This window comes from Rhamphochromis sp. 'chilingali', assembly GCF_963969265.1.
Source record: "Rhamphochromis sp. 'chilingali' genome assembly, chromosome: 19".
Lineage (NCBI taxonomy): Eukaryota > Metazoa > Chordata > Actinopteri > Cichliformes > Cichlidae > Rhamphochromis > Rhamphochromis sp. 'chilingali'.
This window is the reverse complement of record NC_137946.1, coordinates 15,235,557-15,263,509: the sequence shown is the minus strand read 5'-3', so window position 1 is coordinate 15,263,509 and position 27,953 is coordinate 15,235,557. Positions and strand designations below refer to the sequence as shown.

The 27,953-nt window shown below is 41.4% G+C and overlaps 2 protein-coding genes and 1 long non-coding RNA gene across 8 annotated transcripts; 2 read left to right on the top strand and 1 right to left on the bottom strand.

Annotated features, from left to right (window-relative positions):
* Window positions 1–138: 138 nt before the first annotated feature.
* On the top strand, window positions 139–13,597 carry LOC308387349 (dixin-like; the record flags this gene model as incomplete). 6 transcript variants are annotated; one of them, XM_080867324.1, is made up of 21 exons in its annotated part: window positions 139–508; window positions 1,232–1,358; window positions 1,559–1,684; window positions 1,921–2,152; window positions 3,292–3,393; window positions 5,725–5,819; window positions 5,926–6,029; window positions 6,425–6,511; window positions 6,788–6,841; window positions 6,987–7,037; window positions 7,141–7,245; window positions 7,368–7,421; window positions 7,547–7,618; window positions 8,853–8,924; window positions 9,035–9,100; window positions 9,393–9,542; window positions 9,795–9,858; window positions 9,941–10,037; window positions 12,004–12,112; window positions 12,250–12,329; window positions 12,408–13,597. In XM_080867324.1, the coding sequence occupies exons 1-21, from the start codon at window positions 446–448 to the stop codon at window positions 12,415–12,417; spliced, it is 1,920 nt and encodes a 639-aa protein (XP_080723450.1). In that variant the 5' UTR covers window positions 139–445. The 6 variants fall into 6 exon arrangements, with proteins under 6 accessions (XP_080723450.1, XP_080723453.1, XP_080723452.1 ...); XM_080867323.1 differs by having other exon boundaries at window positions 163–508; window positions 1,229–1,358; window positions 9,396–9,542; XM_080867322.1 differs by having other exon boundaries at window positions 165–508; window positions 1,229–1,358.
* Window positions 13,598–13,738: 141 nt separating this feature from the next.
* On the bottom strand, window positions 13,739–17,544 carry LOC308387353. Its single transcript, XR_013969926.1, has 3 exons — window positions 16,916–17,544; window positions 16,766–16,828; window positions 13,739–16,645 (listed from the first exon to the last, which is right to left on the bottom strand). It is a non-coding gene; the product is annotated as an uncharacterized lncRNA (long non-coding RNA).
* Window positions 17,545–17,715: 171 nt separating this feature from the next.
* Window positions 17,716–26,672, top strand: dlat (dihydrolipoamide S-acetyltransferase (E2 component of pyruvate dehydrogenase complex)). Its single transcript, XM_080867331.1, has 14 exons — window positions 17,716–18,117; window positions 19,707–19,808; window positions 19,885–20,009; window positions 20,425–20,584; window positions 22,137–22,263; window positions 22,384–22,559; window positions 22,655–22,802; window positions 22,884–22,951; window positions 23,236–23,337; window positions 23,641–23,748; window positions 23,858–23,976; window positions 25,212–25,374; window positions 25,470–25,606; window positions 25,687–26,672. Exons 1-14 carry the CDS (start codon window positions 17,863–17,865, stop codon window positions 25,814–25,816), a joined length of 1,920 nt encoding a protein of 639 aa, XP_080723457.1. The 5' UTR covers window positions 17,716–17,862; the 3' UTR covers window positions 25,817–26,672.
* The last annotated feature ends 1,281 nt before the right edge of the window (window positions 26,673–27,953 follow it).

Genomic DNA, 27,953 nt, shown 5'->3' with positions numbered 1-27,953 from the left:
AAAGAAATCCTGAGAGGTGCCTTGATTGGTTTTGGCAGCTCCAGTTTTAAGGTCAGTTATAAGGCCTAAACAGTTCTGAAGGTGTCTAAAAACAAAACGTAAATCATAGCGAGGAAAGTAAAAATGACAGTGACTTAGAGGTCATTAAAATGTGTTCATTAGTACTTGATCTGAACGCTTCACGACTTCCGGAAGTCATGTGCATTTTTATTGTGAAACGTTCAACCGGATGTTCCGAGTGTCTAATCTTACTTCACACCGGTCTGCATGCCCGAGTAACGGTAGTCGTTTCCTCAGATCCCCCAATTGTCTGGGTTTGTTGACGTTTGCAGAAGGGCAGCAGTAGTTAGTAACGGGGCTCTGCCCCATGTTTAGACCAGCCGTGTGACAGTCAGCGAAGCTAGCCAGCTAGCTGGCTGGCTTAAATGGGTTTTCGAGTGAGAAGATGATCGCCTCACTCTCGAGAGGAAGTTTGATGGATGAGGTTCTTCACGGAGGCTTCAACGAGGTAACTTTACTCGGCGTTACTACTGCTAATGTTTATTACGTTGTGTTTGTTGTAAATTGTAAAGCGATTAAATTTCTTAAACGTCAGCCGGTAGGACACTGAAGTTAACCTTAGATAAAAATAAAAAAGCATCCTTTATTGTAGTTTGTGCAGCTCAGGTAATGTTGACGCCGTTTTTGCTAATTTCATATGACGGTTGTAAATGAAATAATTGGACAAATAACTGACGTAAGATGTAGTTTTATGCCTGACTTGGATGGCTACAATAACGTTTAACGAAACGGTTGACAGGAAGTGAGACTCGACTGCTACCAAACATCGCAATTAAACATCACAATTAGCGTGAAATGAGCGTTTCTGGTTTGTGGAGATGGGTAGGTTCTTTGTGGCGTATCCCGGACAACGGGGTGTCACGTGACTGACCGATACCGGTAAGGATGTGGTAAACCCACGGAGTACGAGTGAACCGTGTGAAGTACAATGGGGGAGTATGGTGAACTCTGCACCTCTACTCTGAACGTGAAGGTACATGACTGACTTCACGGAGTAAAAGTAAAATCCATTGGGACAATAGGCGGACCCTGCCCCCTCTCCCCCTGACCCAGTGGCGTAAACAAAGGCACCCGTGTGTTATGCCGTTGTCGCAGGCTTCTTTGGCAGCCAGTCTAATGTGTGTGTTTGTGGTTTGTCGGATTTGTGCATCTGATTGATGGATTGCAGCAGCAGCTGGCAGCATATGTTTCCTGGGTGAACTCTCAGCTGAAGAGGAAACCAGGCTTGAAGCTCATCGCAGACCTCAGGCATGATCTGCAGGATGGGGTTGTGCTCACACAGCTAATCGAGATAGTTGGTAAATACAATTCTGCACACTGACACACAAACAAATGGATGACATGATGAAAAAATAATAGAGGGAAAAAACAAAATAAACCATCAATAAGATGTTGTTTAATTTAGGGTTGAACACAGTCTGTGCTCAACACCTGTTCGTCTTTTTTAACACTTGTTCTTTACATGGCCGTTAATGATGTTTCGTATTCTCTTTGGGAGCTGGGGAGGTGCTGGAGGGAGTGTATGCTGCTCCACAAAACAAAGAGGAGAGCAGGAAGAATGTGGAGGAAGTCTTGCGCTTCATTTCCTCCAGGCACATACGCATGCCTCACATATCCGCAAGAGGTAAACTTACAGAAAACTATGTATTTCCGCTCTTTTTTTCTTTTCTTTATTTCAAGAGTATATGTTCCTAAACTTTCTGTGGCTCATTATTCACAGTTGTAGCCAGGAAGTGTTATTAAAATTAGAACTTAAAGTCCATAAAACACTTGTATCAAATATACGTATTTGTCTATAAGTGTAAACAGTGTCTAAAAGTGTAGGGAAACTCTTAACATGTGCTTCTTTTGTTTTTGCAGACATTGTCGATGGTAATCTGAAATCCGTAATGAGGGTAATTCTGGCATTGGCGGCCCATTTCAAACCAACAGCCAATCACAGGAATGCTTCTGGGAGCGGGAGGAGGTTGACGAGAGGCCATGCCAGTCACAACCCTCTGTCTACTGTTGCTCTAGCTCAGGGTGCCGCTGCTACTCTGGCATCAGCTCGACACGATGCCTCACTGCCCACACATACCGCACGCCTCCACAGGTATGCTGGCCACATGTTGTAAATATAATCATGGGTGTAAACTCTTATCCCCATAGATTACTGTTTAGAATCATGCAGAGGCTGCTTTCCTGTCATTTGCTTTGATGTAGTTCGGACAAATGTAAAGTTTTTGTTGTAAAATTCCTCTGTCCACTTATTTTAATTTGCACCTGAAAGTGGTTACTCTTTTCATACAAGTCAATCAAATGGGCCTACAGATCTAACAGACTAAAGTTAGCCGGCATTGTAGAAAACACCTCAACATCTGCAGAGGACTTTCACTCACTTTTATAAAACCAACACCATGGAAGTGTCACATGCTTAACTAGTAAATTTTAACCCCACAAAGCCAGTTTTTTTAATGATCATACAGTTGTATGATTGAGTTGTTAAATAATTAATGCACCGCCAGATGTGCAGTGCCTGAAAGCTGTGTTCCAGAAATAATTAAAGATATTTATCGTCAAACTATTTAGCAGCTCTACGTATTTTTTTTAGATTTGAGTGCATTAGAAATCAATTGTGTGTCTTTGTGGAAACTAGCAAATGCATATTTTGAAAGAGTTGTTTTTCAGCACATATGGCTTAATCATTGATGTGTATTTGATAAAAGTAAAGCTGCCGATCATATTTTTTTTTATTTGCACAAGACTTCTTATGTCTTGAAGCTCAAAAAGCTCATTGGTATAAACAGGGCTGTAGCATACAGTCAGGTATGTTATTATTGTTTGCCTGTTTATGAAGTCTGTTGATTTATTTGTGCATTTTTCTTGTCTTAGTTTGTCAGAACTGCAAGAAATTATTCATATTCTAATTAAGTAACTAAGAATCTGGTATTTCAGCTCCTATTCTTTATCTGTGGAGGAAGCAAATAATTAAAGCTTCCTTTTAGTCACATTTCAGCTGAACCTGTGCTCTCTATGGCAGAGTACAGTTGTATCATAAGCCCTAAAAGGGCTGATTCTTAGCTTTAAATGGCACCAGAGATGGTCAGATGTGGAGTGACAGAGCAATAGCTCTGTGGTCTTTGCTGTCCTCTGGTGGAGAAACACCGATCGTCACGTTTCCATCCTCACAAACGCTATAAAATAAAGAATGTCTCTGTGTGCAAGTTGAAAAGCTATTCGGTTGTCTTTCAGTGGCTGTGGATTGGATGGGGAGAAGAGTGTGTGTGTCCGTGCACTGGTTGAACAGTATGAAAGAGGAGCCCCAGATGAACAGGATAACCCTCAGCATAGCAGGTAATTTTGCACAAGCCTGTGTTTGCCATTGCTGTTATAGTCATGCAGGGCAAAAATAAATTTAGCAGACTGAAATTATATTACTAGAAAGCTGTCATATTGCCATGTTTACATAACTCGATGCATATAAAGAGTATTGGCTTTGCTGGCTGAAAGTCATCAAGAGGTTTATTAACCTCCACTATACAAGGTAACAGAGCTTTATTTCTAATTAATTTTATTTGTAGACATATACTTTGTTATATTATCAGGATGAAGCCTCTTACAATAAAATGTTAGAATTATACTACGAGTACTTTGGAGAGGTTCAGCTCAAACCCCAGAGATCACATGAGATTCCTTCTTTCTTTCCACAATTTTTTCCTTTAACAATATACTCAGAAATACTCAGTCCACCTATCTGTGCATATATAACATTATAGTATTATAGCTGATATCTAGAAGCTTTAATACTATAAACATCAAACTTCAATGAAAGCCCACTCAGAGATGTTTACACAGGCACTCCCTGTTTTTAATATTATGAGACATGTACATCCAGACTAGGCCTAAATTGTTTGTGTCAACAATGCCCCTGACCTTTATCAGAGACCCCGCTTCTGTCTATTAGTTTTATTTGACAGAGTGATGTAATTAAATGTTGTTTTTTAAAAGTATTTTTACATTAGAGAGGGCCTTTTAGCTGCTAACTTATTTAGGGTTGTTACAGTGATGGATCCACAGTTTGATTTTACGCTGAATGCTCTTTCATTCAGACTTGGGATCATCACTAGGAGTAGACTAGCTTGTGAGCCTCTGAGGCTGGGTGTGTGTATTTTCAAGGGATCAGTAACTTGAAAGTAACATTTGAAGATCAGCAAATCTTTCTAATAAAAGGCCGACAACAAACTATTAGCTATATAGTTAGGTAGCCATGCACTACAGGCTTGACTTAAAACACTACTTTTCCAAGTTTTCTCTCCTAAATTTGCCACTTTTATCTGTAAAAGTATCTGAATGTTAGTGTTACATGCAGCACTGTTTATGTAAATTTGATATCTGTCATTTTTAAAACTTATTTTTCAGCAGTTTAAAAACAGAAAACCACATTTTTGTGGTGTGTGTGTTTTACTTTGCAGAAACTGCCTGACAGAGCATATGACTTTGGTCTTAGCGCTGCAAGTTTTGTTCTGTGTGTGTGTGTGTGTGTGTGTGTGTGTGTGTGTGTGTGTGTGTGTGTGTGTGTGTGTGTGTGTGAGAGAGAGAGAAAGAAAGAGAGAGTGTTTTAGTACATCTGAGCAAACCACAGGCAGATGACAGGGGAAAAAAAATCAACCTTTGTCTTCTCAAATCACATGTCCATTTTGAAGTTATGTGATCATATTTTTAGTTACAGTTATTTTTAGAGTGAGGGTTGAATTAATTGATTATTTGTAGTCCAGTGGGGGTTTGTCTTCTCAGAGAGACACTGATTCATCAGAGATATAAATAAAACCCGATGCTGCCATCCTTCCCATATGTTGCTCATTTGAGAGATACTAAGCTGCTGCGCTGATTGCCATGGTTACCCTTAGCTAGCTAGAGGCTGGGGAGCGGATGTTTCAGCATGAGGAGATTCACAAATTGCCATTAGTTTGTCTTAGCTGTAGATGCTAGACTCTTGCAGACAAAGTCAACTACTTGGAGTTGTTAAGTACCAGCTGAAGCGGCCATAGCTCGCTATGGGGGGTGCACAGATAAAATGGTAAGGCAAGACACTGATGCTGTGTGGGTTTGTGGTGATTCCTGAGGTTTGTGTGACGTTATGTGTGTTGTAGCATAACTGAAAGTTTGGTTAGTTCAAGTGGATTTTGACCCCTTCAGGCTCCTTTTCCTCCAGGATGTGAGACAAGACATTTATCTGCAAGGATTTATAAAAGAGACACCCTGGTAGCAGTTTACATGCTTTGCTTACGACATGTTTACAGTGCTTTGTGCATGATAACTGTCACTTTTGTCTCGTGGTTGTTGTGTTTTTTTTCTCATGCTGCTAAAAATGCAAATATGTGTTATGAAGGACATGCAGTAAGAACCTGAAACAAAGATATGTGAGTCAGCATTAAATGGAGTGTCATACATGGTGTAAAGTAATATTTTATATATATATATATATATATTTATTTATTTATTTTCTGGAGAGGAGGCTGTTGGTCTCTGCTATCCTACAGAAAAGTGTAGCTTCTCTGTAGGTGTGCAAAATAGAGCTGACAGAGAGTTAAACGAATGAAAAGTATTTAAAATCTTTATGTAGGTGCACAAATCTACATGCTTCTGTAGTGCAAGATGATTAATAAGTGTTTTGTCCTTTATGAGCCTCAGCTCTGTTAGTCCGCTGTCATCACCAAGAGCTCCACCGAGCAGCCACTCAGACAGGCAGGAGCAAGACCAGGAGCAACAGCAAAGCAGTGGTGAGACACAACTCGTCACTTCAGGTTCATTTCTAAATTTCTCCAAATTTCCCACTGACATCACAGTGACACTGTGTTATTTGTTTGTACACGTGTGCGCGTGTAGCCGAGTCATCTCAAGTTGCAGTGGAGATGGCATGGGGGGACTCTCTCAATGATACTTTGGAGAAAGAGGTGCAGGAGACACGAAAAATGGTGTCTGCATTACAGGTGTGTTCATCATAAACCTCCATGTTTGATCACTGATGTGCTTCTTCGCATATTGTGAAACACTGCTTGTATTTTGCTCATGTTTTCGTACATATAGTAAAAGAAGGCTTCAGGTGATTTTTGAGATTTCTTGTTAAAAGAACTGTGTGGGGGTCATGGTTCAGTTCCCTGCACTGGGCCAGAACACACTAGCCTAAACAACATAAACATGCAAGGTCCTGTTTATGTTGTTTACCTACTGACTTTTACTTGATGCAGGATTGTAATGCAATTCTTAGTAGCTTTTATTTTAGTTCTTAACATACACCGTGCACACAGCTGCACTGCCTCATAAGGCAACCTGCCAGCTAATGTAACACCGTGCAAACTGCTGTCACATGTGTGTGCCTTTGTAGGCTCTGCTGCTGCGTGGTTCGCTGCCCGAGGACGAGCAGGATGCGTCTTTGACTTTGGAACAAGGGAACACGTCTGAACAGCAGCTGGTAATAATGGTTTCTTTTTCTTAGTTTTTCCTCTCACATTTGTTGCCTTTATTTCATCCCTGCTGTCTGCTCTCTGTCTTGCTGTCTCTCTTTCTCTGTCATTCCTGTGTCATTTTCGTCTTCAACCCTTTGTGTTCACTACAGATCACGTTACTGTTTCATAGCTGTGGTTTTTGTGTGCGCGCATGTCTCAGAGGGTGACACGGGTATCAATTTCACTGTTTTCTCACTCCATTGCAGTTCTCACACACATTCCCTCTTTCTCCTTTTTTCCAGGTAGTCATTCGCAGTCGTTTAGATCAGAGTATGGAGGAAGCTCAAGAGCTGAAGGTACAGTTACTTTTTACAAGGTTTTTTTTATGTCACTGTTTTCTCCTCTTGTTTTTGTTGGGAAACATGACACCTAGAATGGATTTGTGGCGAAACACACTGCGATTAATTATTAACATTATTAACGATGTGTTTGCTGCTTCAGAGGGAACTGTTGTGCTGTAAGCAGGAAGTGAGGAGCCTGCAGGGAGTCAAGGTGGGACAAATCTAGACCCAGTTAATGATCTTAGTGCTTAGTTGAAAATGATTCTAGTTGTATTGAAAAAGTGCCGACTTTCTGTTGGGTTGTTGTTGTGCAGGACGCCCAGCAGCAGAGACTGTGCACTCAGGAGGCGCTGATACTGCAGATGAAGCAAGAGCTGCTCAGAGCCAGCATGACGAAGGATGAACTCGACAGCAAAAATGTACAATACAATACGATTCCATTTTTATAGCATAAAGTCAGAGTCCTGTTTACAAGAAAGTTGGGCACTTTGCATTATAGATGTGTAATGCACAGTCCCTCATCCGTGGAAATGTGTTGCAGGCAGAGCTACAGTGGAAGCTGGAGGAATGCAACAGGCTGTGGGCTGAATGCAAGGTGAGCTACTCTAGTTTATTATTTGAGTCTCACTTTAGCATTTATCATGACAACACATTTGTGCAATAAGGTTTGACTAAATGTAGAGCCACATATTTCCTCTTTGGTTGGTTGGGCGTGAGCAGAAGGAGGTCGCTCAGAAGGACAGACTTCTACAGCAACTCAAACACAAGCTCGAAGAAAGCCAGGACATGCAGGTGTGAAGCTCTCTCTCTCTCTCTGCCTGTTGACAAGATGTCTTGATTAATGGAGAAGTATTAATCAGTCTTTTTAACCACATGTCAATTAAACCACTGCCTGAAACATAGCTTTAGATAGGAAGTCCTCTTAAGTAGATCTATGAACTCATCCTTATAAGTAACTTCAATTTCCTCCTGAAGTTTCTTTAACTTAAAATAAGATAACAAGACTTTCTGTCTAGCATTCACAATGATGAGCGAATCTTGGGTTTCAGACCAAGTATACCAAGGCATGCAGACCGGAGCAGTCAGAGAACCAACGACCTTTAGATATTCCTTGGAGAGTCAGCGCTTGTTTGCATGTATAGCTCTAGAATTGCTGCAGTTATCCGAGTAATGGATGAGCAATCAAAGGAACCATAACTGATTTAAAGAAACATTTGCAGTTTCACTGTATCAGCGGTGCGTATATGGCACACCTTTGAGACAAAGAAAAGCAGCAGTTAAATGGTGAGTGGTGAGTTTGGAGTTATCAGACAAGAGGGCTGCCTGCTGCTGGTGTGTTTCTGAGCCAGGTGCTGAGCCGTGGTGAGGAAATCAGATGTGTCTGTATCTTCATAGAGATTGCCAGGCCTGGCGATCTCTATGAAGATTTTTGGTTACATTTTTATATGTTTTGGAGATGCATGCAAAGGTGGCCAATCACAAATGTTTGTCCTTCAAATGAGTTGGCAGTGGTGTGTGACTTCCTTGGACTGACCTGCTTGAGGTTTAAACAGTACATACATATTTGTACTCTTCATATCATTTGTATTCTTATAACATCAAACATCACAATTTAATCTGTAAGATTCATCAAGATGATACTACTTGATTTTTAATATATTGAAGCAAACGATCATGTTGAATGAAATTAAAGATGGTGTTTGCAGAAAAGTTTCTCTCAGTTTATCAGACTGTCGCATATCTAGGATATGAAACTGATTCTCCTGGAGATTAGTTGTTAAACCCAGTGTCAACAGGCTTGAGGTTAGCCAAGAGGGTGCTCTTAGGCATTGTGGTCATGCTTGTTGAATATTGAGCTGATCTATGCAAGTTGGAAACAGAAGTTCTGGCTTCCTGGGGTCATAAAATGCTTACACATTCTTAGTTTAAAGAAGTCTTTGTGGCTATCACAGTTTATTCAGGGCTCTGTCAATGATTGCCTGCAAGCACTACATCATATTGATTACATTAATTCGTGATTTGGCAGAATGAACTACAAAGAGAGTTGGAGCATAAAAACAGCATGCTGCAGGAGCTGATGAGCAGAGATCCACAAGAGGTAGTATTTTTCTACATCGGTCCTTTAAGCAGGATGATTTTATGTTCTGTCTGCCTCAAACATAAGTTCAGAGTTGCAATAAACAGCTGATTATTCCTCTTTCTTTTCAGATTCCCACCAGTGCAGAAAATAATGGCTGTTCTTACCCTGGAAATCCTGCTCCTTCTGTGTCTGGCGTAAATATTATTTTTTGTCAATAAGACTTCTCAGTATTTTGGCTGATTGCTTTACACTTGAAATGTCATAAACCCGTATTCTAAATTTTAGACCAGCAAGTTCTTTGAAATGCTGAGATAATGTGATAAGATTGTTTGAGCATTGATCACTGCTGATCAAATGATTACCCAGAAGGCACTATGCTTCAAAATAGAGTTTCTGTGATATAACAAACGTCGAATATATGCAGAAATAGCAGTGTAAACAAGCACGAGGGAGTTTAGCTCAGTTTGTTTGTTTGTGCTCTGTCAGCAGGCAGAAGAAGTTCAGCTGCTCAGAGATGCACTTCGGAGTTTGAGGAACAACTTCAGAGACCACGACCCGCAGCATCATACACTGGACACCCTGGAGCAGGGCATTGTATCACTCATTGACAGGCTGCATGTTCTGCACACGCAGAGGGTACAAATACCATGCATTCACAGAACACCTGATAAATTAGTCTTATGAGTTTAGTTAGTACCTGTGCCTTGTGGGTTAAAAGCTCAAACTGTGTGGTGTCACGAGTCGATTGGCGAGTCTGCTGTAACTAAAAGTAGCTGCTGACTTGTTAAACTATCAGCTGATGATCACTTTAAAATCAGATTTTTACCCTGAATTTTTATTGAAGATTCAAAGAGGGTTTTTGTTTTTTGTTTTGGTAATTTTATCCAGGGAAGGGGGAAATCTCCGAGATGCAAAGCCCAACACGGAGATTTGGACTCGTCGTCTTCCACAAGTAAGAGCCTTTAGTGTGTCCTAGCTTCACAGCCATACACTGTAATCATTTTACTGATTGTGTTCTTGTTGTTTTGTTATAGACAATTGTCAGTCCCACAGTGGTTCATCTTCCTCCACAAAAATCCTTTATTTTACTGGAAAATCCCCAACGCCTTCAATGATCACTATACCGAAGAGGTTTGTGTGTTTATAGACGAGTGTGATAATGTTACACAGCAACAATTGAAAGAATATACTAACTGTACTGCTAGCTACACTGACTGAAGTGCTTCACACCTTAGACTGTATTTAAAAGATGGTTATTTTGGGTCTCTATAGTGTCATAAACCTGCAATCTTTCTAATGGCCAACAGGAGGCATGGTTAGAAAAGAAGTTTGATTGTGTAGAAGTCTGAGAACACAGACCCGTCCTTTGACCTATGACCTCAGGAAACACTTTCCCAATGAGTTTATGACTTCAAATCATTAGTTTCACACCTTATTGAATATAACATGATCATTTTGGAAATTATGGACTCTGTTGGCCTCCGTATCCTTGTCAGACCCACCTTTTACGTGCCACATCATATTGACAACGAACAAAATGCTTCTCAAATAGGGTTGTGCGCTATGACCAAAATCTCATATCCCGATATAAGACATCTATCGTACCGATAACGATATAAATCACAAAAATGTAACATTTTCTGTAAATTCTGTGAATCTCGGGCAGCTCGTCTTGCGGGAAGTGTTTCCAGCTGCGCGTCATGTAGCTGGAGTTGAGTGTTTTAACAGATGCATGAAACGATACATTTTTAGACATAAGTTGTAAAGGCCGCCGTTTTTATTACACGGCGTGCTGCGGGGAAAAGCCTGTTCTAACATTTGAATCTAAGGTTTATTTTTTAGCACCTGGCGGCTCTTTTTTTTAATTCTCATCCATAAATAATCTGCTCTTTCACGTGATTCAGTTTATTTTGAAAAGTCTCAACAGGATCTTGAGCTTTATTGTGAAAGGTTTATGTGGAACACAAACAAGCGGACATGCGATGTTGTTACCGTCGTTGTTGCTAACCACAATGCATAAAAACAGGCGCTTGTCCGTCCGTAGTGTGGTTATATAAAATATAAGAGAAAGAGAAAACTTTAAGAAATTAATATAGCCACTACTATGGAAGCCCGTTTCCGCCACTAAAAAAAAAAAAAAAGGATCCATAACTCAAAATTTCGAGTTATTTTCTCGAAATTTCGAGTTATTTTCTCGAAATTTCGAGTTATTATCTCGAAATTTCGACATATTAACTCAAAATTTTGAGAAAAGCAACTCGAAATTTCGAGTTAGCGCTGCCAATCAGTAATCTACGTGAATGACGTCATTTCCATGTTACCCGGAAGCTGAAGCCCTCAGCTACAAATGCTACAGCTAAGCTACCGGTATTACATCCAGTCGTGAATGCACAGATTGCTAAGTGTTTTCAGCCTGGCTTCACAAATGATGAAATCCCTGTGTTATTAGCTGATTCACATGGTGTTACTATCAGCAAACATACTTTAATTTGTTGGGATCCGTTTTTGAGTGCGTGGTCCTGCGCCATATGCTTCCGGGTAACAAGAAAGCGACCTCATTCACGTATATTTTTGATTGGCAGAGCTAACTCGAAATTTCGAGTTATATTTCTCGAAATTTCGAGAAAATAACTCGAAATTTCGAGTTATGGATACTAGCTTTTTTTTTTTTTAGTGGCGGAAACGGGCTTCCATACACTACAGTGACCATCAAAACGATGAAAAAATATTGCCGTAAACAGTTTATTTTGCGACACCACGAAACAAACGATAGCGTAAAATGAAACGATAGACGTTTTTATATCATCACCTGATATATATCGTTATATCGAACAGCCCTATTCTCAAAATGCTTAACAAAATGTGGCTGCTTCCATCTTCTGTATACAGTCTATGCCCGAGACTTAGTATTTCTATTCAGCGTACTCTTAGATTGGCTTATCTGATTTTGTGAAATCAGCCTGTGAGAGACAACGTATCCAATCACCTGCCCTTTCCAATTCCCATATGCTTCAGTGTAGTAAACTGTGTCAGGTCAGGCCAAGAAATTCGAAAATTATAATTAGCGTGACACAGTTTCTTTGCTTGTGTTGTCCAGGCTGGGTGAGGTGACTCTCAAGGACGTTAAGGCAGCTGTTGATCGAGAGGGAAACTACAGGTATCACTTTAAAGCCCTGGACCCAGAGTTTGGCACTGTGAAAGAAGAGGTGAGAAAAAGCAGCACAAGTGTAAAATCAAATCTGGTGCACACTGCTGAGGGTTTGTTGTTATTATTACCTAATATGCTAAATAATCCTAGAATTTCTTGTACTAAAAACTAATTAGTCTTTACTCTTGCCTGCAGGTATTCCTGGATGAAGCAATTGTTCCAGGTTGGGAAGGAAAAATAGTGGCCTGGTTAGAAGAGGATTGTGGTGAGGAAAGGTAACGGCATGATCCATCTGTCTCTGTTTGTTCCCCTAAATCTCAGTGTTGGGGAGCTAATTATGTTTTCTGTCTCAGGCCGCTGTAGGTTCAAACTGAGAGGCTTTTGACACTTTTTACTGTGATCCCAGTGGCACATTAAGGCAGCAAAGGCACAAGTGGACTGGACCTTCTATCAAAATACTGTAGGAGCACGAGGTTTGGGTTCATTGTAACTGATGTCCATAATAGTGTAAAAGTCAGTGCCTTATACGGTGAAGCTATTTATGGACTCAGAAATAACATTTTAAAGGACCCGTCGAAAACCACAGTAGCGTTGTTGTTTCACCACAACTACAGAACATTTACTGTAGTCACTGTTTAGTTTTTATTACTTGTTCATCAGTGTTGCCTTCAAAGAGACACCACCAGATTACATGTTACAAATTTATGTTTTCTGTTATGTCCTCGGGTACGTTACAGTTTTCATTACTATAAGCTGTTACCTTCAGATAAAGAAATGGGGGGGGGGGGGGTGTTGTTGTACATGTTTTGCGCTCTGATTTGTCTAAACTGTGGTCAACAAAATATAGAGAGACAAGACACGGCTGTATTTCTGTGTTTCGTGTTAGTTACGTATGATGGCATGGCAGTCAAAAGGACTCATTTGTGAACTAAATCAAGAGGAGAGTTGAATGTGGCTTTGTAGCCAATCGGCGTGCCTTGTAAGCATGCTCAGATTGAACTTCTGATAGTAAAAACGCATTTTGTGTAAATTTGTGTCTTCACTATGCCTTTAAATATATTCATTTTATGCCTGCTGTTTGTTTAAAGAGATTATGAACCGAGGATGTCCCTCCTCTGGTCGAAATATGCTCTGGATGTGAATTTTACATCAGAACGTTCACAGGATCCTTGTTCTGTAACATTTAGCCATCTTTCTTTTTACTGTGTGCGGGTGTATGTGTGTGCGCACACACAGATGTGTGTGTTTGGGAAGTTAAACTGGTTGTCACACATGTCATTGTTTCTCCCTGCCCCTGTCTTGCCATTTGGAATAAACTCCTACAGAATCCAGCAGAATCCATGCAGACGTCTGTTTATTAACTCCTGCTTGAATACCACGACTGGCTGTACTGTAGAATGTAGAAATATACTGGTGAGAGGATTATTGAACACCTGAGCTGTTTGCTAAAAGTTATTTTTTAAGTGAATACTGTCTGTTAACAGCTTTTATTGTACGTTAGGTATTTTTGAAATAAAACCTGAGACTGTTTTTTTTAAAGAAATGTGTTGTTCCCGTTTTTATATTGCACATGCAATACATTTCCATGAATATCAATGTCTTTATTATTGATTTCATCTGAGATGAACTGGGATTGCAATGGGTTCACTCATTCCAACTGAGACAGAACATATTAGGTTAATCTCTTTCATGATTGGTCAAGTTCTGATTATTTTCTTCATTTTTTCGGTGAATAAATGTCAAGGCGTTGCAAGTTGTCTTCCTGTTTGTCGGAGCCGAAGGTGATTTTAATTAGTGAAGTAAAGCAGAGAATGATGGTCTCAAATGCATTTTCAGTTCATTTAATAGTTTAATCATAAATTATAATTGCAAGTCTGGACTCAACCCTAAACACTGTGAAACGAGGACTAAAATAAAAAGCATAAAACCAGAGCTTAGAGGTTAAAAACTTAAAATCAGTGTCCATTTAATGTGCTTTGTGCAGAGTTACCCTCATTGTGTTGACTACTATCACACAGAATTGGATGGATTGAAAGATTTGCTAATTCTTGAAAAGAGCAGAATTCTTGAAACAGAGTTAATTGAACAGATTCATATAAACAGAAAAACAACATCTTAACACAAAGAAAAGCAAAACAACCCCGGGGTGAAAAGCCTTAAACACATGTAGGTCAAAAGTCAACAAAGACAAAAACTCTCGGGCATATCAGGGCTCTTATTTATTTGTGAGGAGTCACCAACTCCTCCTTCTTTTGTTTTGTAGCTTTGTATACTTTGCATTTAAATTTATTAAATTCCCATCTTTTATTTCCCTGACTGAGTCCAAATCTTTTTCATAAAACACAGTTAGCTAGTAGATGAGACTTACTTTGATCAGTATGTAATTTTACACCGTTTTGTGTCCTTCATTATAGTCGACACATCACTTTCTGGACACTCCTGCTGGACTCTATCATCCATTGTCTTTATAGTTATTTGACAGGTCTGTGACATGTTAGATATGAAATGATGATTATTTCACTTATAATAGGACTGCCCCATCCAACTTGGCAGTTCTTCACTTCTTAACCCAGGTGCACTGCCAAGAATAGACTCTAAATCTCACTTCTACCACTTCAGTCAGTCTGTGCTATAGAAACAGCCGATACAGCACAAAAGAATGACCAGGTGCATCTTCATATCAGCCATATTCTACCAACCATAAGGCATAATTTCCACCAGGTTCCTCTATGTTGGTAACTGGTTGTTTCATGTTTGTTCTCTTAAGTGCTCTGCTTATGCTGTTATCTCTTGCTCTAGTTGCTCCCGGATACTTCATGGCGCATGATTGAGACTCACCTCTGGGATTCTGTTTTCATACCTGCTCTCTGGGAATTCCTTGGCGCCTCACCTGCATGCCTTCCTGCCCACTCATCACCTCAGACCCAACTGAACTCAGGTCAGCCATCTCACACTCACGAATCCTCCTGGACTCACGCCACCTCTATCACTCCTCCTGCAAGTAAGCTAGGAAAAACTGTCATACTCACCTTCTCTTAAACTCACCCTTGGCTCCCGTTCTAACTCCATTCTCCTCTCTCCCAAGTGTGACCATTACATACCAGCCATGCTCCAGTTACCTTCACTGTCACTGTCCCGTTTCTCTGGTTGCTCATAGCTACGTCACCACGCCATGTTTACCAAACCACTGTATTTTGTCACTGCTAATTGTTACCTCTATCCTCTTTAGTCCTTTCTTGTGTGATGAAAATAAAGGCTTTAATATTCTTTGTTGTCTGGGTCTGCTTTCTGGGTCCAACTTGAGGCTTGATTACGATACATACAGTATGTCAAGTGTGGCAAAGGAAGTGTTTGTACTCCTGGTGCTTCATGAAAACTGACACGACAGAACGTTTATCGTCTGTGGGATAAACACTGAGATTTCCTGGAGGTTTGGATGTACATTTAAAATGGAGTACAATAAAATGATCAATTATCAAGATACACAGAATAAATACAAAGAAATATAAAAAACGACAGTAAGCAGTGTGAAGCCACTTATGAAAATGTAATATATCTTATTGCAAAAAAGTGTGTGGGGTACCGAGTCTATAGTGAGTAGAAACTTACTGTAATGTCACAAGTGGGAGGAGGGTTCAGTGATAGCCGCTGGGTAGAAGCTGTTCTTTAATCTGGCAGTGGGTGAATTCAGTAACCTGTACCGTTTCCCAGGGAGGAGCAGAGTGAACAGACCAGTGGATGTCCTCCAGAGGCGGCAGGTGCTGGCCGATGATGCCCTGAACAGTTTTTATCACCTTGTGGAGAGTTTCTCTGTCTGCTGCTGAGCAGTTCCCAAACCAGACTGTTATACAGTACGTCAGGAGGCTTTATATTGAGCAGAGGTAGAAAGACTAATAGATTTGCAGACAGGTGGGCCTTCTTTAGTATTCTGAGGAAATAAAGTCTCTGTTGTGCCTTTTTAATAATAGGAGCACCGTTCGTTGTCCATTTAAGGACCTCCCAGAAATATAAAGCAAGCACCCTCTCTACGTCAACCCCTGATTCCAGTGGCCTGAGCGCCCCTCGCTGTCGCTTGAAATCAATGATTTCTCTCTTCTTTTTTTTTAATGTTCAGGGAAAGGTTATTATAACAGCACCAATCAGATGCTTTAATTATTTTGTGGATATGTGATATCAGCAGAGATGGGAAGTAATGAAGGACAAAGCTTAAAACCATTCAAGGTTAAGCTGTGATTTTTTCTGTTTATAATTAACACTTTGTGGGTTTTTATGTCAAATAATAGCTGATGAGCTTTATCTCCATATTCTACCAGTTGGTGGTGGTAATGCATCATCATTTGAATATACTAATAACAGAGTTACATTAACTGATGATACTTAGTTTAAACAATCATTCACCACACATTTATTTAACTCCGCTTGTTAACTAAGCATCACTCCATTAGCAACTGAACTAAACTGTATATTCTGAGTAAACTTAACTTTTTTATTTCTTAAAAATAAAAATATACCTTTCAATCAATAGAGGTTGGTGGTGTACCAGGGGCAGGGGGGTGACTTCTGAACTGGTTTTTCCTCTTCTCTGCTTCATCTGTGGGGGAGGGAAAAGAAACAGAAACCCCCAAGACAACAGTAACTGATTTCAAGTTTAGTTGTCCTGGCAGTTGAACAGAAATTGTAATGTCGGTGAAATGGATTCAGTTTTGTTTACTGATATTTTGCAGTGTTGAAGGTCTGAAGATTGGCCTCCCTCCATTCGCCAACCTCTAGCTCCCTTGTTAAAGAGAGAATGTGTAGTTTTAAGCCTCCTATTATTTCAGCAGACACGTTTCTGCTCACATAGTTCATATTTGTGAGTTACCTTAGTTTCATCTATGAGCTCACTGCACACCAGATTTTGTGATCGCCGTACACAAAGGGTTGTGCGTTTTATGAGACTGTGGCATCCCAGTGAAAGAGGAATCTAATGTGATGCTTAGGAATGTCTGATTTGTCCCATCAAGCAAGGCGCACATCAGCCTAGGATGAGAGGCTGGAGCTTGAAACAGGCTTAACTCTTCCTTCGGTTGATGTGTGTAGGCATGACAGCAAGATTTCAGAAAAACTCATGGAATTTTTTAACAATACTTTCAAATATTGTAGATCGTGCTAGACACTCAATGAAACACATGGAGATTGTATTTCGTTCTACCGAAGTCCTCTTTTATTTGAAGAAAACTCATTGCAGATTCATGCTAATAACTTTGAAACAGTTACAACAACATATATAAAAAGTGGGCTTTCAACAGTCACCTACCTATGCTATGATGGGTATATGTAAACTTCTCACTGTGATACATTCAAATCAAGATTCACAGGCTGGCTGAACCCAGGCAAACTTCCCAGTAAAAGAATCTACTGCCATCATGTGGTCATTGATGTGATTACAGCACAATTACATTTATCGCTAAAAACAGTTTGAACAGTTCTTATTATAATTTTTTCTTTGCGTTACTTTGTTTCTTTAGCATTGCACTTATATTGACAGTGGTGGTGTTTTTTTGTTGTTTTGTTTTTGTTTTGGGGGTATTCAGCGACTGAATTTTGAGCCGCTGCGATTTACGACACCAACGACAAAGCTACGACAGCACAAGCAAGAAAGCCGTAAATGGTTGTGTTTGGGGCTGGAGGAGGTCATTAGAAAGTGAGGAGTTAAATAGGGGTTGGCTGTCAGGGAGAAGAGACCCCTCGGTGTAGGTGTAGTTCTCATGCTGGTGTAAGTCATACATATTATTCACCAGCTCTGTATAGTATCCCAACCGCTGCGAAATGCTTCGTCTGATCCTGCGGCTCAGGCCGTCCTCCGGGCTCCGGTGTCCCCGTGCCCTCCCGGCCGGGCCTGCTGCGCTCAGCTCCCGCTCTGCTCCCGGAACCAGCTGTCTGAGACGGCTTCATTATGGAGCGGGGTCCCGAGCCGCCTCTCTGGACTCCGGCTTCAGCTACAGAGCGACTCTTCTGCGGTCTCCCCAGCTAGCAAGTGGATGTCAGTGCAAGCGCTTCTACAGCCTGCCGCCACACCAGAAGGTAACGCTACCGGAGCCGGTGTCAGGTTGCTATAGCACCCATGTTCACCGCGTTAGCTGGTTTGACCTCCCTGCCTGTTACAGAGATCTGTTCGTGGTTCTGTTTATTAGCTGGAAATCCGGCTCTTCCCTGTATGAGGTTAGCAGGAACTGTTGAACGATTAGTTTCTCCACTGTTCACTGGAGACACTGTTGTGACTGTTTGTGCTGCGGTTCTCCTGAATGACACCAATCCGTCAAACCTGACTTGTGTGCCCCAAACACGGAGGCCATAGGAAATACTTGGGCTATAAAAACGTAACACATGCCTGATGGTGCTGAGCGATACTGCAAAATTTGGTATCGATCCCGATACCAAGTAAATACAGGGTTTCGGATTGCCAATCCCGATACTTGTAACCTATAAAGACAGCTTAAGTAGGGAACAGCAGTATGTTATTGTTTATGAGGTGATTCATCATAAATTTGCAACTTGTGAACAACTTTTAATGACCACTAACTGACTGAGCTTTGCCTTCCATAATGGCTGTATTTTGTTTCCACAACAAAGTACAGCTTTCAGCTTGTCATCTATTTTGAAACAGTTTTTTTAGACTTGGAACATAAATGTACCTTTCTCTAAAGCACTGTTATTTAAATGTGCTATAGCTTACAAAAAACAAGGATGTGACAGGTACCGCGAAAAGGTTCAGACACTTTTCTGAGCAAATGTTTGAGGTATATTTTACTTTCTCCAAAAATAATTTATCTAACACAGAACTTAGATCTTAGACATTAGAAGTAAAGTATAGGTTGTATCACAATCTGATCCCAATATCAGTGTTTGTTTCAGTACTATCGATATTTGCCTCTGTCTGAGACATTTTAACACAGCGCATTCATTGTAAAGTTTTAAAAAGACTAGATTCATACTTTGTCACTTTCCCCAAGTGTATTGAAGTCAGTTAGAGCAGGTGATTTGTGTTCTCCTTTACTGCATTAGACAGAGGACTTTGAGGGAGCTGATGGTTAATTGGTTGTGGAACAACTTCAGGAACTCCTGAAAACATGAAACAATTATAACGTGGGAAGTCTGACATGCTCGTCCTCCAATTTAAGTGACCTGCTGGTTTATACCTCTTTGTCAGTCAGGAGTGCTGCATGTGGAAATTACATGCTGTCCCCTAAATCATGAAACTGGCAGCTTCACTTTCCCCTTACAGTCCAGAGGTGTGCTTGTTAGGTTAATTGAGCATAGGTGCAGATTTGAGGCTGTGAGCCTGAATGAAACCCTCTATTTTTGACTCTAAAGTGGAAGGCTTCTCAGTAGTCCTTCCACCTTTGTGTTACTCCACCAATAGCATGTCATTCATCTTTGCTGTTATATAAAAAAAACTCAATAAAAATCAGATGTGGTAAAGTGGATGTAGGTCATTTTATTGAGCAATGAATGAGGTGATGATGATGATGTAGCAACAGCAGTTACAACACCTGACTTATGGCACTTTTTTGACTGGCCTTTTGGATACTCTAAAAGGATGATGCAGATCATTTTTTTTAATTTTAAGTTTTAGGTTAAACTTTGATTTTATTCATTTGCTTGTTCTTCAGGTGGAGCTTCCTGCACTGTCGCCCACCATGCAGACAGGAACGATCGCTCGCTGGGAGAAGAAGGAGGGGGAGAAAATCGGCGAGGGTGACCTCATAGCTGAGGTTAGGAGCCGCGTGTGCCCACGCTGCCGCAAAACAGGATCGTGGTGTACATTTCTAATGTTGCCTCTCTCTGTAGGTAGAGACGGACAAGGCCACTGTGGGATTTGAGATGATGGAGGAATGCTATCTGGCAAAGATCCTGGTTCCTGAAGGAACCAGAGATGTCAACGTTGGAGCCGTGATTTGCATCACAGTTGACAAGTTAGTGTGTTTGGACAGTCCAGATTCAGAGCTGAGGCCTGTTAGTTCACTGGTGGTTGTTCTTTTATAGTAATGGGACGAATTAATAGTTGAAAAACATTAAATGGGGAGCACTCTGTTTTGATAGTGGCAAAATGCTGCTTTTATTTATTTTTTCAGTCCTTTAAGTGCATCATTAATCCTACAGCTTTAACAAACATGATAAAAAGACTTGAATCTTCAGAAAACCCTTAAAATAAACTTTAATGCTGCTTGGTTTACGTCTACATTTGTTATGTAATGTAATGAAATGTGCTATATCAATAAAATTGCCAGGTGCCACAATCAAATATGGGAGGTTAAAAGACAGGGTGCCGTATGGCTCGATGCAGTTGTGTCAGTTTTTACTCATTTGTGGATATATTTTCCTCTGCAGCCCTGACTTGGTCTCAGCCTTTAAGGATGTAACACTAGATTCGATCAAAGCAGCCGGTGCCACTCCTTCACCTACTGCCTCTGCTCCGCCTCCGCCACCCGCTGCTGCAGCGGCAGCTCAACCTGCAACCCCTGGAAGCTCTTATCCCGCACACTTGAAGGTAAGCGAGCTCTCCCATAAATGAGTTCGGTCAGAAAGCCGTAGATTTGTGATGTAGACAGCATCTGTTTACGATGCTGTTTTGTGCGCGTAGTCTTGGTTTGATCAGGGTTGTCCAGGATCACTGTGTATCAGGGCAGTGAAGCGGGTACCACTATGGACTCTTCTGATCATGCGTCAGATTTTGCTACTTTGTGTGGTATTAAACAGTTTCCGTGGATGTGTAGTTTCCATGTATCTGTTATATCGCCAAAAGTTGATTCTGTTCATCTGGACATAGCGTTTAGTGGGAGAAACGTTTCGTCACTCATCAAAGTGACTTCTTCAGTCTCAGCTGACTGCAGGTTTCCCCAATCTTATAAACAGTACATTTACATAATGACTGAAACCAGCCCACTGAAGGAACAATGGGCTGGGAGGTCGGTTCCTTAATCTTAATTATGCAAATTCTCATGACCCTTGATCAAAACCCACTGATCAATGGCCATGAGTACCATTCACAGAGAGTTGGGGAATGGCTGCAATCACAGTATTGTAAGATGGTGACAGATGTACCCTCCTCGATTCAGAGAGGGTCTTTCCCTTTTCACGTAAATGGCCTCCTTGACTCCGCACTCAAACCAGCATTCCTCCCTGTCCAGGATGTGTACATCCTCATCATTGAAAGAGTGTCCACTGGCCTATAGGTGTAAATAGACTGCAGAGTCCTGGCCTGACGAGGTAGCTCTTCTGTGTTGTGCCATCCGCTTCGCCAGAGGTTGTTTGGTTTCTCCGATGTATAAATCCTGGCAATCCTCCTGGCACTTAACAACGTACACTATCTTACTCTGTTTGTGTCGGGGGACCCGATCCTTGGGGTGGACCAATTTTTGGTGCAGCATGTTCTGGGGTTTAAAAGCCACAGACCCGGTGTTTAGAAAAAATGCGTCTCAACTGCTCCAATACTCCCAGCTTTGACAAATGTCCAGCTGGGATAACCACATTTACTCAGGGTCTTCTTGATGTGCTGTTCTTCTGCTTCCCTGGCTGCTGTGTCAGTGGGGATGGTGTTCGCTCTGTGTTGTAGTGTCCTGATGACACCCAATTTATGCTCCAGTGGATGATGAGGGTCAAACCTTAAATACTGATCCGTATGCGTAGGTTTGTGGTATCAGCTTTTCAATGTCCACCATTACTGATGGAAATCTCACAGTCTAAGAAGGCTAACTTGCCATTTTTAGACTGCCCTATCTGTTATATTTTTTAACTTTCTCTATTTGAAGGACTATTTTCTTTCTCCTTAAAAAACTAACAAAAATAATGTCACACCACGTCATCATTTAATCAGAGAGAGGTTAAAGGCTTTAATTTGCTGGAGGCTGTGCCACAAAATTGTCCCTGCCCTTACTTCAGCTGTGAATGTCCCTGTAACATCATTCAGTGTCTTCAGGGGTGATCATGAAGAAATTTTCTCTAGACCTTTAACAGTGTTTGTTGTAACTTGACTAGATGCTTAAGAGGTTGTCAGTCTTTTTCAGGTCTATTGTTCACATTTGTGGGAATTTGTGTTACAGATCGCACTTCCTGCTCTTTCTCCAACCATGACGATGGGAACAGTGCAGCGCTGGGAGAAGAAGGTCGGAGAGAAGCTGAGCGAAGGAGATCTCTTAGCTGAGATCGAAACTGACAAGGCGACCATTGGTAAATCCAAATGGATTTGAACACATCAATCCTAAAGCGTGTTCACTTTCAGCACTACAGAGGAAAAAATATTTATGATCTTACTTTTAATATAGCCTGGTCCTGTGTGTTTGCATACAGGCTTTGAAGTGCAAGAGGAAGGGTATTTGGCAAAAATTCTGGTGGCGGAGGGAACCCGTGATGTTCCTCTGGGCGCGCCGCTCTGCATCATTGTAGAGAAGGAAAGCGACATTGCCGCTTTCAAGGATTACGTTGAAACTGGGGTGGTTGAGGTTTCCACACCACCTCCAGCACCGGTGAGACTCACAGAAAACCTGCACTTTCAAATAAGAAGTCATTTGGCTTTTGTACAGTTTTAAGATGCCTTAAGAACACTTTGTTTATGTCGTAGGTCGCAGCTCCAGCTGCTGCATCACCCAGTCCTGCTCCACCAGCAGCAGCTGCTGCCCCTGCTGCACCCAGGAAGGGTCGTGTGTTCATCAGCCCGCTTGCCAAGAAACTCGCTGCCGAGAAAGGAATTAACCTGGCTCAAGTCAGCGGTACATAGCTGGACCTATGTGATGGACGAAGAGCGTTTGCTGAAGCTTTTACATTTTAATTTTAAATACTCTTTTGTTCAGGGTCTGGCCCTGATGGACGCATCACCAGGAAGGATATTGAGAACTTTGTTCCACCAAAAGCTGCACCTGTAAGGGAAACCCATACTGTTGAGTCACATTAGTGCCCATCAGCCGAGTTAAATCATGTGTACCCATTCTTATTGTTTAATGGTCCTTTTCTTAATACCGATGTAATACTGACAGTCTGATCAATAAGTCCCTGTCAGTCATGCCCATTTTTCTTTTAAATGATACATTTAGCTGTTGCAGGACAGTGATTTATCTGTTTTGGCAAATAATCACAATTATTAATTAATTTCCTGTACCTCTGTTTCTGTTGTCTGTAATGCAAATTAAATCTCTACGTCTGCAGGCTGCTCCAGCTGCTCCTGCATTTGCACCAGCCCCTGCTGCACCAGCCCCTGCTGCACCAACTGGCACCTTCACAGACATCCCTATCAGCAACATCCGCAAGGTGAGCACCACCACACACCTGCCTCTTGATGGGCCATTACATTCTGTGATGACTTCCGCTGCTAGCAGTCGGTGCATTAGCGGCTCCTTCTGTGCGGGGTGCTGTGCTGGTGTATTGAGAGCTTGGAGGCAAATGTCCCGAGGAGATCTCAGTGTAGCTCTGTTATCTCTGACCTGTGCTAACACATTTTGCCTCACAGGCGGGCACTCCATTTATCAAAACAGACCCAGCCAGCACCCCTCATTCCTCTTGGTGATGAATAATGGATCAAAGCTAAAGTGCATATATTTGTCTCTCCTGCAGGTCATTGCTCAGAGGTTGATGCAGTCCAAACAAACCATCCCCCACTATTATTTGTCTGTAGATGTCAACATGGACCAAGTGCTTGAGCTTAGAAAAGAACTCAACGCTGTGAGTTTGTGCTTTCTAATAGAGATGTAACTGTAGCTTTGTTTTTATCACTGCACTAAAACCTCATTTCCAGCATCTCATAAACGATTTCACCCTCTTCTCTCTGCAGGAGGTGAAAGCCCAGAATATCAAACTTAGTGTGAATGATTTCATCATCAAAGCTAGTGCTCTGGCCTGCCTGAAGGTTCCTGAATGCAACTCGTCCTGGTTGGACACAGTCATTCGTCAGTGAGTAAAAACTCATTAAGAGCCACATGGAGTTTAGTTCCTATAAGCAGCAAACAGAAAACACGTTCTCCTGACTGTGGAAATATCCATCTTGCTTTGTATTCCCAGCCATTGTCTCTTTGGATCTTATCTTTAAATGAGTGCATGCATCACAGAGTGTGTTTACATGCCGTTGGGGAACATTACGCCAGTAAGTCATTTAAATGATAAAACCTTGTTACTGAAGGCAGAAACCATCACGGCCAAAAGCAACTAGTGCAGACTGGTGGTTCTCTCACAGCAGCCGAGACGTGTACAACCACAAGATAGATGCAGAGAAATGAAGTTAACTTGATAGGGAAGTTTAAAATTTAGATTTTTAATTTCAAGATAAATTAACTTTGTTATTTTGTTTTAATTATTGCGCTTGATTGAAACATTTCAAAGTTGGGCAGCATGATTTTAATAATCAAAGACAAAGTCTCGTTAGCACTGGTGAGGTGTCAGTTTATTTGCAACAGAGGGGAGAGTAGCAAAATGAAATTAACGTTGCTCGTAGCTGAAATTATTTCCATTTTCTGTGCTGTTTAAGTGTACATGAAGTCACTTGCACCGTTTCTTACACTGCGTGAGACTTTCTTTATTTTAGTTGTTAAGATGAAGTGTGCAGTATTGATTTAGAATAATAGTGGCCCTATAGTGCACTCGTTTACACATTCGCCCAACAAGCAAAACATCCTGGTAGGAGACGCAGATCTCTTTGGGTTTGTGTCAGTAATGGCATCTGTTATAAAAATGTGCCAAATCAAAACACGCGGAGCTACTCGCTGTGGCCACCTTTTGTGAATAACAGAGTGCCTGAAAGCAGCTTGTTGACTTAGAATAATAATGCAATATCTCCCTCAAGTGCAAAGTGCAATAGTTGCAATGCCTTTATTAGACTTCCCATTATATCGGTGTGTTCCACTGCCTACTTGTATCATTGTTAATGCTGCTATTAGCACTATTTACCTCTCCATTTATAGTTATTTATGGTAGTATAAAACATATTGTTATACTTTTATTCTAATAAGAGTGCCTGTCTGTAAATATAAAGTTCACCAATGACTGTTATCTTAATGATGTGATATTTCTCAGGTTGGCAGTTTCAGTTTTGCCAGCAGAGAGCGCTCGGAATAAGTCTTTCAGTTTCGAAAGGGTCGCCTTGAAGAGAGAACTGCGCCGGCATCTGTAATGACTTTATTTATGTTTTCCAGGAATCACGTGGTGGATGTGAGTGTGGCCGTGAGCACAGCCAGTGGCCTCATCACGCCCATAGTGTTTAACGCCCACATCAAAGGACTGACCTCCATCAGCTCAGATGTGACGGCTCTCGCTGGCAAAGCAAGAGACGGCAAACTGCAGCCTCACGAGTTCCAGGTAAGGCTTTTTAATATTCTGACTGAGTGATAATTTTTTTTTTTTTTTTCCCTTTCTTCGCAAACCTAAATTGTCCTCTTTATATTCCCAACCAGGGCGGTACATTCACGATCTCTAACTTAGGCATGTTTGGCATCAAGAACTTCTCGGCGATAATCAACCCTCCTCAGGCTTGCATCCTCGCTGTCGGTGGCTCAGAGAAACGCCTCATGCCTGCTGACAACGAAAAAGGGTCTGTGCATTTATGTAGTAATGTAACAGAATGGCATGGTATCATTTTAAACTGCCGTCTAATGCAGCGGGTCCTTGCAGGTTTGACGTAGCCAACATGATGTCGGTGACGCTGAGCTGTGACCACCGGGTGGTGGACGGCGCGGTCGGTGCACAGTGGCTCGCAGAATTCCGCAAGTTCCTGGAGAAACCCGTCACCATGCTGTTGTGACGAGACTGTACTGCCATCAAACTGCAGCAACAGGCAGAGGCTTCTCACTGAAGCGATCCGATTGGTCTAAACTGGTCTGGATCCTCCCGTGATTGGCTGGCCCTGGCACCAGGTCACTCCCTGTTACCCAGAAGGGGAAGAGGCAGGACTCACTCCGCTTACTTGTCTGTCTCGCTTTCTTTCCTACCGATCTGTCTCCCCTCTTGCGCTTTCTCACATATACTCTATTTATTGTGGCCCTCATCTTACACGAGACCAGAATTAGGAGCAACTTACCCTAGAAGAGCAACTGACTGTGCGTCACTAAAAAGGGAAGTGTTACATGTCAAACCAGAGAGCAAATCTATCCCGTATACCCCTATTTCTGCCAACTTACATACGGGAATCTGTGAATGTTAGAAAATAGGAAATGCTATTTGTGGATAAAAGATTTAAGATGTTTGTATGCTTGTTGGGGATCTAAATGTTGAGGCTCACACAGATCTACACACCTGTCCCTGTTATGATCCCAGACACTCAAAATACAAGATGTTTTCTGTAGGGAGGGTGAAGCTAGGGTTATGTATATTGACTGTGGATGAAAAGAGTTGTATGTGTATATTTGTATATGGTGGTGAGACGTTTGGATAAAAACAAATCAAGCTCTTGGAGACCTCACCATAGAACTTAATAACATTATAGCTCAGAATGAAAAAGGCTGCCCTTACAGGAAATATCCAACAGTTTTGCCAATTCTCTCTTCAGCGGGGATGTTTTGTTTTGTTTTCTAGTCTCAAACATTCTGTATTTCACAGCTGGAACGCACAAAGGTGGTGCTGGATGCTATTTGTAATTTGAATAAACTGGGTGAAGACAACCTTGTGCCATAAGCTCCTTTGTTTTGTTTTGTGTTGTTGTTGTTGTTGTTGTTGGAAGACTTGATGTAAGATTGTATTCACACACGGTGATCTGCCCAAATCGAAGTGCAAGTGATGTACCTTTCTTGGGCATTGGTCTGATTGCAAACGACACCTGAACCTGGAGCCTCAATGACCACATTGGTTCAGGTATGTGGATGACATCTAGGTGAAAATCAAATCTCAGGATGTGCCACAGTTCACTGATCACATTAACTCTGTGGACCAACACAACTTTGCCAGTGAGGATATGAAAAGTGAAAGGTTAGCCTTCTTAGACTGAGATTTCCATCAGTAATGGGAGACATTTAAAAACTGCTTTGTACCATAAACCTATACATATGGATCAGTATTTAAGCTTTGACTCTCATCACACTCTGGAGAAGAAACTGGGTGTCATCAGAACGTTACAACACAGCGTGGATATCATTCCCACAGATATGGTGGCCAGGGGAGCAGAAAAGCATATCAAGAAGGCCCTGAGTAAATGTGATTATCCCAGCAGGACTTTTGTCAAAGCTGGAAAGGCACCTAAAGAAAGCTCCAGGTGATCCAGGAGAGAACAAGGACAACTGCTGTCTAAGCGAAAACCTTTCGTGATCCACAACGTACCATTTCAGTCAATTTTTCATGTTAAAAATACAGGTGGATGATGAATCAAAGGAAAAGCCTGAATGTTTGACTCCTACAGTGAGTAGAGCTGGTGGATGTGTCTTTGTGTGTGTGTGTGGTAGCGGGGGAAAAAAGAATGAATCGCTGCACATCTGTGTCTAATATCTGTTCCCTATCATCACCTTCATCCTTCGAAGCATTTCTATCTCAGTGGGAGTGCCTCCATCTGAAGAACTTAATAGTTTAATGATGCCATAAACTTTGTAGTCCATATCTTTTTTTCCCTTCATATGTTGGTGCTGTTCTGGGTGCGGATGGTGTAGGCATTTATTCAAATCCCCATGGTATCACAAATCTCTCTCTCGCTCTCTACATAATCTCGCTCTCTACATATATATACATACACATACATGGAGCACCACTCTTCTACAGCCCATCCGATTTCCACAGCACAGTTGGGTCTTTCTCCATGAACCATCACAGTGAAACATGGCAGCATTTACTTATGTTCCCATATGAATTCCATAAATGTGACAACAGTTTATATGTTTAGACGACGACTGCAGAACGTGCCCGGCAGATCGACTTAGTGAGTCATTACTTAGTGAACACATTTTATGTAAATGCAT

Coding starts and splice junctions, on each gene's coding strand:
- dlat (XM_080867331.1), top strand. CDS start 17,863: ATGCTTCGTCTGATCCTGCGGCTCAGGCCGTCCTCCGGGCTCCGGTGT. Junction 22,803..22,883: donor TAACCTGGCTCAAGTCAGCG/GTACATAGCTGG, acceptor TCTTTTGTTCAG/GGTCTGGCCCTGATGGACGC. Junction 23,338..23,640: donor CTATCAGCAACATCCGCAAG/GTGAGCACCACC, acceptor TCTCTCCTGCAG/GTCATTGCTCAGAGGTTGAT.